This window comes from Sus scrofa, chromosome 18, assembly GCF_054392235.1.
Source record: "Sus scrofa isolate SSC_HxYL_T2T_F1_AM1 chromosome 18, Sscrofa_HxYL_maternal_Yorkshire_Landrace_v2.0, whole genome shotgun sequence".
Taxonomy (NCBI): Eukaryota; Metazoa; Chordata; class Mammalia; order Artiodactyla; family Suidae; genus Sus; species Sus scrofa.
The window spans coordinates 61,659,249-61,672,943 of NC_139400.1; the positions used below are offsets into that span (position 1 = coordinate 61,659,249).

A 13,695-nucleotide genomic window follows, 5' to 3' on the forward strand; every position below is an offset into this window, starting at 1 on the left:
TCCCAGGCTAGGGGTGGCGTCGGAGCTGCAGCTGCCGGCCCACACCACAGCCACAGCAGCGCGGGATCCAGTCCCCCTCTGGGACCTGCGCCACAGCTCCCGGCAATGCTGGGCCCTTAGCCCCTGAGCAAGGCGAGGGATCGAAGCCGCGTCCTCACGGTCCCTAGTCCAATGCGTTAGCCCCCGAGCCCCGACGGGAACTCCCCGACACCTGGTTTGAGTCATCCCCAGAGGAACCCACCTTTCCCACGCTTTCCCTGCAGGCACGCAGCCGGGCACCAGCTGCAGTCTGGGCGGGCCCGCGCCCCTGCTCCCGAACAGAAGCGACCTTTCGGGCGTGGACCTCACCGTGCTGAACGTGCTCGACCGGAGAGACAGCAGCACCAGCACCGTCAGCTCCGCCTACCTGAGCAGCCGCCGCTCCTCCGGCATCTCCCCCTGCTTCTCCAGCCGCAGGTCCAGCGAGGCGTCCCAGGCCGAGGGCCGGCCCCAGAACGTGAGCGTGGCCGACTCGTACGACCCCATCTCCACCGACGCCTCGCGCAGGTCCAGCGAGGCCAGCCAGGGCGACGGCCTGCCCGGTCTGCTCAGCCTCACCCCCGCCCAGCAGTACCGCCTGAAAGCCAAGTACGCCGCCGCCACGGGCGGCCCGCCGCCCACCCCGCTGCCCAACATGGAGAGGATGAGCCTCAAGACCAGGATGGCCCTGCTGGGCGAAGGCAGGGAGCCCGCGGGGACGCTGCCTCCCGTGCACCCTCCCCGGAGGTGCAGCGACGGCGGGGCCCACGGTCACAGCCGGCGCCCCCTGCTGCCCCAGGACGCGCTGGGCATCGGCGTGAGAAGGGCCAGCGACCCGGTGAGGACCGTCTCGGAGAGCCTCTCCCTGCCCCGGGGGCAGCGGTTCAACAGCCTGCACAGCTTCAACCCCCCGGGCTTGGCGCCCGCCCTGGAAAAGCGCCACCTGGTGCTGCAGAACTACACGCGGCCCGAGGGGGGCCCGGCCCGCCACTTCCGCGCGTCTCCCTGTCCCCCGAGCATTAGCGAGAATGTCACCATGGAGTCCCTGACCCTGGGCGCCACCGTGGACCTGAACGATGAGGACCTCCTGCCTGACGACGTGGTGCAGTATTTACATTCCCAGAACCAGGCAGGGTACGAGCAGCCCTTCCCCAGCGCCCTCTCCGACGACGGCAAAGTGCCCCACGGGCCCAGCTTGGGGAGCGGGCCCCACGACTTTGACCCACTCGGGCTGCCCGACAGCCACGCCGGCCACACCGGCCAGCAGTACCGGGGGCTGGAGCCGCCCTGCGCGGATGCCAGTAAACCCGACCTGCCGATCCAGTGGAACGAAGTCAGCTCGGGCAGCGCCGACCTGTCCTCCTCCAAGCTCAAGTGCGGCCAGCGCCCCGCGGCGCAGCAGGCCCGAGCCTTCGGGCTGTACAGCAGCACGGGCGTCCACCCGCAGAATTCCCTGAGGAGCGGGGCTGGCCCGGCGGGGGGGTATCCGACCCTTGGGGAGCACGGCAGCGCCTTCGGCGGCCCAGAGCCCTTGGTGAGCCACAGCGGCGGAGCTGGTACCAACGGAAACGCCTTCCACGAACAGCCCTGTAAGGCCCAGCAGTATGGGAACTGCCTCGCCAGGCAGCCCGGCGCCCCCAGCTTGCTCGATGCGGGGATCCAGGCGGCGAAGCTGAGAAGCAGCATGCAAGGGAGCGGGGGCCAGCCGGATTTTGGCCTGTTGGTGGCGCCGAATGAGTCCGCTGGCAGCCCCGGGAACGGCATGCCCACCCAAGACCCGGTGGGACAGGGGTACCTGGCGCATCAGCTCCTTGGCGACAGCATGCACCCCCAGGGGCCAGGCCGCCCCGCGCAGCACACGCTAGGGCAGGGTAGCGCTACCTCACACCTCCACGTCTACCAGGGGCCGGAGGGCGGCCTGCCCGGGCCCCCCAACATCGGCGGCCAGCTGTCCGGCGTGGCAGGCATCAGGGGCTACCAGCCGTGTGCCGGCTACGGGGGCAGCCGGCGCCAGGCTGGGCCGAGGGGCAGCCTGGCTCTGCCGCCGTCGGGACAGCTCAGTGACACGAGTCAGACCTGCAGGGTGAACGGCATCAAGACGGAGATGCCAGGGCCGTCCCACCCGCTCTGTTCCAACGTGCAGAGTTTCTCTGGTCAGTTCTATGACCGCCCCGTTGGCTTCAGTCAGCAAGACACGAAAACGGGTTGCTTCTCCATCTCCGAAGCCAACTGCCTGCTCCAGGGGGCCAGCGCCGAAACCTCCGAGTTACTCTCCCCAGGTGCTAACCAGGTGACAAGCACAGTTGACAGCCTCGACAGCCATGACCTGGAAGGGGTGCAGATTGATTTCGATGCCATCCTCGAGGACGCGGACCACGCCAGCCTGATGTCAGGGGCACTGAGCCCGAGCATCATCCAGAACCTTTCTCACAGCTCCTCCCGCCTCACGACCCCGCGCGCGGCCCTGCCGCTGCCCGCGCTGCCCGCCAGCAGCACCAACATGGCCATTGGGGACATGAGTTCGCTACTGACCTCCCTTGCAGAAGAGAGCAAATTCCTCGCAGTTATGCAGTAGGCGTTAGGAAACCAGGACCGCCCAGAGACCTGAGACTTTAGGAGTTTAAAAGATGAAATGGACCCTTTTTTATTTTTATTTTTTGCTAGTTTGTTGTTTTTTGGGTTTTGTTTTAGTTCTGTATGTATTTTAGCAATCTCATGTCACCTGACTGGGATGTGTGTCAAGAATATTCCTTTTATGGAAAAGGACTGAAAAAAAAAACAAAAACCCTAAAGTATTCTAGGGAGAAACTGTCTTCCATTTCAGTTTTGAATCAGTATTGTTACTCTCGAAACACCTTCTTTTAAAAAAAAACAAAAAACTGTAAGCCCACTCCTCCCCCCATTTTTTTAGTAAACCGCTGTCAATGTGTGATGTGCACGTCCTTTCTTTTCAGACAGAGGTCACAAGAAAGGATCTGACGTGTTTCTCTGTGACTCCCGAGGCATAGGAGTGGGTGGGATTCTGACCCAGGGGTCCTCCTTCCGGCTCTTTACAGCTCCCTTCACGTCGGCTCAGCGTTTATGCCGTGTTTCGTTTCTCTTGGTTTCCGTTCCCGTGTCGGGCACAGCATCGGCCGTGGATAGCGAGTTTGGGGATCGTTTCGGATGCGCACCGGAGCATCGACCACAGGTTTTTCGAGATGCTCCTTGGCCCCAGTTCCGCTCAGGTCCTCCTTCTGAGAGATGTGCACAGGTCGACATCTGGGGCCCTTGCAGAATTGGTTTGCTCATCGTAGGGGTGGAAATTCTTCCTGTCGCACGTGTGCTTCGGGTGGGGCCGTCTCTGTGGTTGGTTCTCGGTCATCGACCCGGAGTCCCCGCCGGCTCTGTTTGTGAACGCCGGTGCCGTTCCAGGGAGAGAGAGGAAGAGCACTGGGTGACACTCAGGGCTGTGGTCACTGTCATCTGGTGAGAAGCAGACAGAGCTCAGATTCCAGCTATTGTGTAGAAGCGGTTTGGGGCGTATTGGTGGGTTGGCTGCGTTTGCTGGTTCCTTCCATCTACTGGCCCGCTACCACGGATAACTGAGAATTGATTGCTTACGGTTCTGAGTGTATAGAGTATACTTAACCCCACGGCCGGCTGTGTCATTAACATATATTAATTCCACTCTAGTGAAAGAGTACATCTACTCTAAGTGGCCCTGCTTTAGGGGATTGAGAAAACTTAGCTATAAAAGAAAAAATAAAAATAAAAACCTCACAGAGATTATTTGGAATAAATTGCTTCAAACCTTTTTTTTTTTTTTTTTTTTGCACTCACAGCATATGGAGGTTCCCAGGCTAGGGGTCTAATTGGAGCTGTAGCTGCGGGCCCACACCACAGCCGCAGCAACGCCAGATCCAAGCCGCATCTGCAACCTACAGCAAGGCTGGATCCTTAACCCACTGAGCGAGGCCAGGGATCGAACCTGCAAGCTCATGGTTCCTCATCGGATTCGTTTCCACTGCGCCACGATGGGAACTCCGCTTCAAACATTTTAGTGTTGAAAAGTACTAAGAAAGGAGTTTAGCACTCTGTGTGGATACCGTTTTTTGCAGCCAGTCTAGGAAAGGATGCATCCATTAAGACATTTGTCTTTAATGTGGACTTAATCCGGACTTCTGTTTTGGATTAAAACATTTAAAGATTTTAAAATTGCAGCTCCTACCCATGTGCAGTTGCTCCACATAAAAGACATACTGTGTGTGCACAGACTGCACGCATTATCCAGCATTTTACTCTGAAGAATACGTAAACTATGAAACAAGGACTTGGGCTCCTCAGATTAGCTGCTGTATTCTGTCCCGCTGACCCTGGCGTTGCATTTATCCAGAGGGATTCATGAGTCAATTCCGTGACATTTACCCTTTACTCAGGCCATTTAAATTAGCTGAAGACGATAATCAAGAGTCCCTCATGGTTAAGGACCCAGCGTTGTCCCTGCTGCGGCTCAGGTCGCCGCTGGGACAAGGGTTTGATCCCTGGCCTGGGGACGTTCTGCATGCCATGGGCGTGGCCAAAAATAAAGATAAAAAATTAGCAGTAGACAAAATCCAATCAAATATCATGTCATAGAAAGAATATTAGGACCAGTGCATTGTTCTCATGTTTGTGTTCTCCCCGGTGGACCACGAATCCCAGTGTGGAAGCAAAGCTGCCCTCTGGGACTTTGTGACTCAGACAGCTGGGTCTGCTTTCCACTCGATGGGAGCAGAAGGAGGCTGAGGTTCTCCCACCCGCTCCTCCCCGCCTTCCCCTGCCCCATGTCGCACCTTTTAGGTCAAAAGACGCCTCCGCTTTGGAACAGGGCCCCACATCAGAAGACAGGTAGTGATGTGAACAAGCAGAGGTACGTCTGCTGCTTTTCGGCAGAAAGATCAAGGCGCTCTCCCATGGTCCTCAAACAGGTCAGGTTCTGGTCACACGATCGGTACTCCATCCCCGAATCTCGTCTTGCCCTGAACTCCGAACCTCCAGGTCCTGGTGTGGTCGCGCATGCTCCTGCGGCCCGGCCCGGCCCCTGTCCTCCTCCTCCTCCCCCGCTGGACCCCTTTTCCCGCCAGCCTTTCTGGGTGTGCCTTTCTCAGTCACCATCATTTCCCGCGTCGCCTTTGCTCTGCTTGGAAGGATGTGTCTCTGCTGGTTCCCTTGGTTTCTGGTCATTCTCTGGGGCACCTCTTACCTGTTCTCCTTGCTCCTGCCTCCAGATTTGCAGGAGATGCTCACTCAAGCTTCGGCTTGGTTTGGCTTCTCTCAATATGGGAAACTCAAAAGGATGAGGGGGCGGAAAAGGAAAGTGGTCTTTTGCAGGCTGACGATCAGTTGTGACAGGCAGTGGCAGGAGGATCTCTTGGGGTCGTGTGCAAAGGTCCCGTCCAGATAGGCGTCTCTGTAGACCTGGCATCTCCCGGGATGGGACCCACCCCGAGCCTCCAATCTTCTCTCCGCCTCTCTGGCCCTAGCATTTAGGGAGAGACCACCAGCTCTCTAGGCTTACATCCTGCTTTTTAACGCAGGCTCATATTCCGGTCGGGCTGTTTAACACCTGTGTTAAACATGTTTTTCCTTGTCAGTCACTTTGTTTTCTTTTTCAAAGACCTGATTGGACTGCCCCTGCTCCTCACACATTGGCTCACCCTCTTGAGCCACAGAGTTTTGATTCTTGCGATGTATGTGCCTTATTTTATGTTAATCTCGTGGAAGCGAAGGCCCCGTTGGTGTCGCCCCATCAGGGCTCGAGGCTGCGTGCGCCCCGGCTGAGCGCACACGACTGCAGCGGAGCCTGAGCTGTCTTGTAACCTGCTTCCCATGTTGTTTTGAACTGATCGGAGGATGTCCTCTTCTGACAAGTTACTGTCGTGTATCCTGCAAACGTGTAAGATAAAGTCCAAGTTCATTGTTTTCACCTTTTTTAGATTTTTTTAAAAAATAAAATGTGTAATCCTTTTTTAAAAGAAACACGTGTAAATACATTTAAGTATTGTAGGCATAGTGTTCGGATGTGGCCCACCCCGGGCCTTCCTCGGATCAGCCCGTAGCCCCTGCGATGCCCCCACCCCACGTCCCGCCCGCCTCAAGCCCGGGGCTGCTGCCTCGCCACAGATGGACTGGACTTTTGCTTTCGGAACCACTTAGTCTTTTTGTAACAAAGAGAAAGAACAATGTTTCTTACAAGGTCAATAAAAAGCTCTTTGTACTGAACGTTTTCCGTGGCTTGTTTAGTTAATGCATCATTGATGGGAAAAAGGACTTTCTTTGGGAAAAGCCAGACAGAACCTGAGCTGGGACCCAGGCCTGCCCCTCCCTGCCACACACACACACACACACACACTCAAGCCGAGCCGAGCGAGCTTTTGCTCTGAGACCAGACTCTTCATCCCTAAAGTGGAGAATGAGGCAGTACACCCTGCTCGTGGGGTATGATGAGGGGCACCAGAGAGGCATGCCGGGTATTGACGTGGTTGTTGTCTTAATTTGATCTCTTTGCCAAACTCCAAGAGGAGGACGTTAGCTTTAACATCTAACCACTTGTCCCACTTTTATATATTAGCCTCTCATTCCTGAGATGCCCTAACACATGTTAACAGAAAATTTCACATGGTAGAAGCCTACTTTTTTTTTTTTTTTTTTTTTTTTTTTGTCTTTTTGCTATTTCTTGAGCCGCTCCCTCGGCATATGGAGATTCCCAGGCTAGGGGTCTAATCGGAGCCTTAGCCACCAGCCTACGCCAGAGCCACAGCAATGCGGGATCCAAGCCGCGTCTGCAACCTACACCACAGCTCACAGCAACGCCAGATCATTAACCCACTGAGCAAGGCCAGGGATGGAACCCGCAACCTCATGGTTCCTAGTCGGATTCGTTAACCACTGCGCCACAACGGGAAACTCCAGAAGCCTACTTTTTCGTGGCTTTTAGTAACTGACATCAGAAAGAAATAGAACCAATCGCTCTCACTCCTCTTTCCTCGTTAGCTGGCAGGGATTTTCTCCAGATCACTGTAAAAGACTGAAAAAGGGCTCCTCTTTCTGAGTAGCATCTGGTATCCTTTGAGCCACCAGCTGAGGGCACTGGTTGATGCTGGGCAGGACAGGTGGTTCAGGGCTGCACACAGGGGTGCACACGTGCACGCGCACACACACACACATGCACAGGTGCCTCAGTCAGCTTGTGTTCTAGGAACCTCGGTCCCATGAGTGGTGAAGATTTCCCTCCCTGGCCTCCAGCAGGGATTCTCCAGTCTTAGGGATGCTTTCCTGACCCACAAGGGAGAACTCCAGCCATGAATCCAGAATTCTCGGCCTTCAAAACTAGATCCTTCATACGAGGAGCCCAAAATGCATTCAGAAAAAAATAGGTGCCTCCTATGAAAGAGACATGAAGGAAGCAGAGTTTGAAGTAAGATGGCAGAGCTACAATCCATTTGGCATTTCGTAAGGATTTACATTAAGTAATTTTGGTTCAAAGACGTTATATATTACCCGAATGAGAATACAGTAGGAGAATATGCTCCAGTAAGAGGAAAATTTAACAAAGTGCCTACATGTTTGATTCATCTCTTTTCCTTCCATGGCTTTCTCTTCATTTTCTTGGCAGTTTTTCCCCTTTGGTTTGTTAAAAAAATAAATTGGCTGAGTAAATTTGAAGATCTAATAGGCTTTATTAAACTGTTCCTGAATTGGGCAGCCTCTCATCTGAGAAGCAGAAAGAGACTCTGAGAGGTTGAACATAATTGGAAGGCTTTGTTTGGCAGGGGGGTGGGGTGGGGGTGGAAAGAGCAGGCTCACTGAGGCCTGGGAAAGTTCCGGGCCAAGGATCAAACTTGCGCTGCAGATATAACCAGAGCCACAACAGTGAGCCTACCGGATCCTTAACCAAAAGTGGAAGGCTTTTATGGGAAGGAGTGTGGGACAAGAAAGCCATTACCAAGAAAAGAATGTAAGTTCATTGGAGGAAAGTAAGAGTTGGAGAGATGACGGGTCCTCATTGGTTAAGTTGCGTGTCCATCCGCTGGGTTTGTTGATGGGCCGGAAGTAAATATTTCTTATTCCTACTTCCCGGAGTACTTCCTGCTTGGGAGTACAAGTCAGTTTCTTCCAGTTGCTTGGCTGGGATCTGAATTGACGTCCTCCTGTTGGGGGTGCTTGGCCAGTAGTGGTGGGCCTCTCCTACTCCAATTTTATTCTTTTTTTTTTTTTTTTTTTTAATTTTTGGCCGTCCCCAAGGCATATGGAAATCCTGAGCCAGGGATCAAATCTGAGCTGCAGCTGCAGCTACAGCAATGCTGGGTCCTTTAACCCACTGCAGGCCCAGGATCAAACCCATAGTGACCTGAGCCACCGCAGTCAGACACTTAACCCATTGTGCCCTGGTGGGAACTCCTCTGCTCCAATTTTCATTGAGGGTTCCCTTTCACTAATTTTCGCAGGTTTTTCTTTATAGTATATTTACTATTCCAAATACAAACTGAGCTCGTCTCTCCTTTAATATTAGCTTTTTTATTAAAAATAGTCCATTGTATCCGTATACACCTAGTATGAAAATAGCCCATTGTATCAGTGCACACCTAGTATGCCTTCTCTGTCTAGTTATTCAAACTCTTTCCTGTTTTTAGGAACAGAGTAGAATCTAGGAGAGAATCTCGTTTTAGGTTTGTTTTTTTTTTTCTCCCCATACATTTTGTGGCCACAGGCACAGCCCTGCTTACCCAGCAGAGGCACATGGTGTCTTAGGTTCAACAACTCGCCTCACCTGTCCCTAAATCTCCCACTTCCTCCTACCGACTTCCATCCTTCTTCACGTCCAGTGGTAGGTTATGACGGTCCCTGCCTTTAGAGAACTTACGGTTTACCTGGGGATACTGGACAGGTAATAGGTACAGGTTCCATAAATCCAGTCTTAATATCCCACTAAGATTCCTTCATAAGGACAGTGGCTGGAAGGATGAGTGAAGCAGTGGGCTACAGGCTTGCGTCTGAGTGAGAGGAACAGACGTGCAACCACAGAATACAGTGGCATGCCGTAACGGAAGACTTTCAAGGGCAAGTTCAGTTTGGGGCATTATCCATCCGAGCTGCATGTGGCAGGGCTTCTCACCCTCGGTGTTATTGACTTTGGGGGCCAGATAACTCTTTGTGATGGGACGGTCCTGTGTGGCCATTGGGTGGTTAGCAGCACCCCCAGCCAATACCAACCAGATGCCAGTACCACCCCTCCCCAAGTTGTAACAGCTAAGAATGTCTCTGAACATAGCCACATGTCCCTTGGAGAGAAAATGCGTCCAGATTGAGGGGTTCTGGTTGAAGGAGTGAAAACACAAGTAGAGACATACCACAGGCAGGTGCTCAGAAGAGGGATTCAAGTTACCGACCCAGACCTGGGAGATTTTGTTTCCAGGTGACAGGCAAAGCAAAGGGTAAGGAGCACCATTAACAGGCACAGGTGCCGGACGAGAGGAGGACTAAGCAAGCCGCAAGGAACACGGACCCCATGGCACTGGGAGATGGGGAGGACTGAGTGAGGCTGGATGGAGGGCAAGGGGGAGGTCGGGGGGGAGGGCAGGAGAAACCAGGACCATCAAAACAGCATGGAGGTCCAGGAACACATGGGCTGAAAAATCCTGGCTTTGAGAGTCAGGAGACCGCTTGCAACCACTGAGGCTCAGAGGACACGTAACCCGAAGGGGAAGTTGGTGGCCTCTTTCAAGCAGCCTGGGCCATGCCATCATGCTAGATCCCACCAGGACCAAGACGCCCATTCTCACTGAGCAAGGAAAAGCCCTGCGTTGAGCTGTGATAAGACGTTGCTTTTCCTCCAGGAGACCTTACCCTTTCAGGCGTGTTAGGAGCACCTTGGAGAGTAGGCAGAGCAGTATTTCCAAGGGAAAGGAAAGAGATGGGACAGGTGAGAAGGTGGATTTTCCTTGTGGCTGCTCCCCTTCCTTTCTTCCAATTTTCCCTTTTTTTCCTTCTTTTTTTTCTCCCTCCCCCCACCCCGCTTCCTCCTTTAATGCAAGAGGTTTGACCTTGCTAATCCTCCATCCGGCAAGAGTCAGAAGCAAAGAGATGCGTGATGTTACCGGGACGGAGCGAGCATCATCTGAGCTCTTGAATCACAGGGCGGACGCCTCTCCTGGGAAATGAGAAGAGGAGGCAGGATCCAGGCAGGTTTAGACAGATGTGACAAACAGGTACGGGAGGTCGAGGGGCCGCTTGGACCTATGAAGCCCTCTGTGGTCTGGCCTGTGTCGGGAAGGCCAGTGAACTTGAACTGAGCCTCAGAACCAGTGAGAGTGAGGAAGAAAGTGGAAGAGACGTGGGAACAGCATGAAGCAAGGTGAGGCTCACCAGTTCTAGCCACTGCTCCAGCCTGGCGGGATCTGGATTGGACTTGCTGGGGTCAAGACAAGGGAGATTACTGTCATCTTTGCAGGGAAATTTTTTTTTTTCTTTTTAGGGCTCCACCTGCAGCATATGGAAGTTCCCAGGCTAGGGGTCAAATTGGAGCTGCAGCTACCAGCCTCCACCACAGCTCATGGCAACACCGGATCCTTAACCCACTGAGGGGAGCCAGGGATGGAACCTGCATCCTCAGGGATGCTATGTCTGGGTTCTTAACCCCCAATGGAGACTCTGAAAATAACTTTTAAAAAGACCTTTTAGCCCACGGAAGGGAGGGGGAGTGGAGGCAGGGCTCTTGGACTCACACTGGGTTCAGAGAGGCAGGACCTTAGGGAAGCAGGCAACTGGACCAGTGAGGCCCCCATCCTTCTCCTCTCATGCCCCAGGAGGCGGGCTCCAGCCCAGTCCTGCAAAGGCCGAGCAAGGCCAAGGGAGGCGGGGTCCTGGCTCCCCATCACTGGCTTTGCACCAAGTAGACAAGAAACTTATGTGGAATTTCCAGGTAACAGTGCATAGGGAATTTTTTTTTTGGTTTTGGTTTTGGTTTTTTTGTATGTTTCTGTTTCTTTTGTTTGTTTTTGTTTTACTTATTAGGGAAGTATTTTAATAATGTCACGGACTCCTTTCCTGCTTTACCTCTGCTTCCACCTGCTGCAGCTCTGCAGGGCTCCGCTCGCACACACCTCCCCCTTGCTCCTGATGCCCCTCCTGCTTCAGCCTTCGCCAGCTGGCTGGGCTCAGTGAAAAGTGAGGTGGCCTGGCCAGTGGGCAGGCCAAGCTGGAAGGAGCCCCACAGCCCTGGAGGGCCCACTAGCCCCCCACCCCCACCCCAGGGCCAGGCCCTCTGGAGAGAGGCCTTCAGCTGCCTGGGTCAGGTCAGCCTCCACCGAGCTGGGGCAGGAGGAGGAGGGCAGGTGGATTGGCTCTGCCGCCTCCCAACGCCCTCAGACCGGGCATCTGCTTCTTACTCACACCCTCAAGGAAGAAAGGCTCCCAGTCACTCCAAAGAGAAACTGTGGACCCGCTAGCCTGTTCCTGCTCTTACAAAAGCCGGAGAGTTACCCTGAGTGGCTGTGGCACATTCTCTGTGCCTGAGCCATGGCAATCACCTATCCCACCTCCAAGATGCCATTGGTAGTATTTTTATTTTTAGTGATTGATTGTTTAGGGTGAGCCTGTAGCCTGTGGAAATTCCCAGGCCAGGGATCGAACCTGTGCCATAGCAGTGACAATGCCAGATCCTTAACTCACTCTGCCACCAGGGAACTCCGTATTTGCCCCCTTTGGTAGATGCTCCTTCTTTGCGGGGGACCCACCTTCAAGCCCCACCCTGACCCTGCCAGGACCCCTAAGGAGGCTGGAAGGGGAGCTGCTGAGAGCAGCCCCGCGGTCTCCAGAGCAGCGACTGTCCCCCACAGCCTGTGAAGCCTCCTGTGCTCAGAAGTTCTCCAGCCCACGTGAGCCGATGGGACCGGGCTCAGCAGTTGGACTCCAGCTCCGCCCAGCTGGCAGGCACAGGCCTGCAGCACTTGGGGCTCGCCAGGGCCAAGATCGCTGCAGAGGTGTGATTCACCGAGTTCCCAGAGCAAAGGGAGGCAGCCAGCTGGCAGAGGACTTCTGAACAGTCAGGCCAAGGAATCCCACTGCTATTTGGACAGAGATGAGCCGCTGCTGCCTCCCTCCTCCTCCCCCACCCGCGCAGGCTGCGAGACGGAGCTGGGCCAGGGCTTGGGGGGCAGGAGGAAGGATCCAGGCTGCTTCGCTGACCAAGATAAGGGTCTTCGGCCTGTGTCCCCAGTGACTCAGGGCAAGAAACACCTGCATTTGCATTTGTTTTTTTGTTTCATTTTTGTGGTCGTGCCCTTAGCATGCAGAAGTTCCCAGGTCAGGGATTGAACTCATGCCAGAGCAGTGACCCATGCCACAGCAGTGACAACGCCAGATCCTTAGCTGCTAAGCCACCAGGGAAATTCAGTGCCTGCATTTTCACTTAGATGATGCTGATGCCACCAGAAGTTTGCCCCAAACACACCTTGATGCACTTTCCCAGAGGTGATTTTTTTAATAAGCAGCCAATTTGGTAGGCAAGAAAAAGAACACTGGCTCACCAGCCAGCCCAGTATGTATGCCACAGCTCAAGGATTGTCTGTCTCCCGAATAGATTTCTCCCTCCTGCACCTTGGCTCTCTCAGGCTCTTGGCCCAGCCGTTCTGAACCCTGCTACGCTTAAGAAACTGGCTGCAGGAATTCCTGTTTGGGCTCAGAGAGTTATGAACCTAACTAGTACCCGGGAGGATGCGAGTTCAACCCCTGGCCTCGCTCGCTTAGTGGGTTAAAGATCTGGCACTGCCATGGCCTGCAGTGTAGGTCAAAGATGTGGCTGGGATGTATGCCGGCAGCTGCAGCTCCAATTTGACCCCTAGCCTGGGAACTTGCATGAACCCAGGCCCCCGACCTCTCCTCTGACCTACCTCCTTCCGTAGATGAAGTCGTGAATCATCACAAAAGTATTTCCCATCCAAAGACCCCTCCGCCTCGAGCACAGATCAATGTGTCACTTGAATTGAGGGGACAGGGTAATCCTTCCTCACCCACCTCTGCCCCACCTGCAGGGCAAACGGGCAACACTCTCCGAGTCCCAAGGCCATTGGGAGAAGAACAGAATGTTCCATGCACTTCCACCACAGAGGTCAAGGAACGGCCTTTCCTGGGGTTGCCGTGACCCAGGCTGTCTCTCTGGCTGTCCAGTTCTGGACGATTTAACATCACTTCCCACTGCTGGGACTGAAAGGCCGACGACTCCCAATGTGGCGGCCATCCAGCTTGTTGGAAGGGCCTTCTGAGGCTCTGCTCCTAAATCAAGTGGGCTTATCATTCAGCCACAAGGAAGGTTGATTTCAATCCATCCTTGCTGGCCCCGTGTGCTAGGATTCTGACTTCATTCAGACGCAGGGGTTCCCTTCAAAGAAGGACAGAGTGAGGGGAGGGGAGGGGAGGCTCTGACCCCACCCCCAGCTGGGGTCCTGCAAGTCAGTTCCGGCCCCTCTCCCTGGATGGTGACATTGGAGCAGACCCCCGGGTTAAGACTTCGGTCCTGGAGCTCCCGTCGTGGCGCAGCGGAAACAAATCTGATTAGTATTCATGAGGATTCGGGTTCGATCCCTGACCTCACTCAGTGGGTGAAGGACCCAGCATTGCCGTGAGCTGTGGTGTAGTTTGCAGATGCAGCCCGGATCC

General features: G+C 54.4%; 1 protein-coding gene across 10 annotated transcripts in view; it reads left to right on the forward strand.

The window, feature by feature from the left end:
• The window catches only part of GLI3 (GLI family zinc finger 3), a 294,394-nt gene extending 288,133 nt beyond the window's left edge, over nt 1–6,261 (forward strand). For 9 of the 10 annotated variants that reach the window (XM_085004874.1, XM_085004875.1, XM_021078943.2 and 6 more), the window contains one exon: nt 264–6,261. In XM_085004874.1, the coding sequence (XP_084861000.1) occupies nt 264–2,593 (2,330 nt within the window). In that variant the 3' untranslated portion in view covers nt 2,594–6,261. The remainder of the gene's footprint in view (nt 1–263) is intronic. The other variant, XM_085004879.1, reaches the window with a different exon arrangement.
• The last annotated feature ends 7,434 nt before the right edge of the window (nt 6,262–13,695 follow it).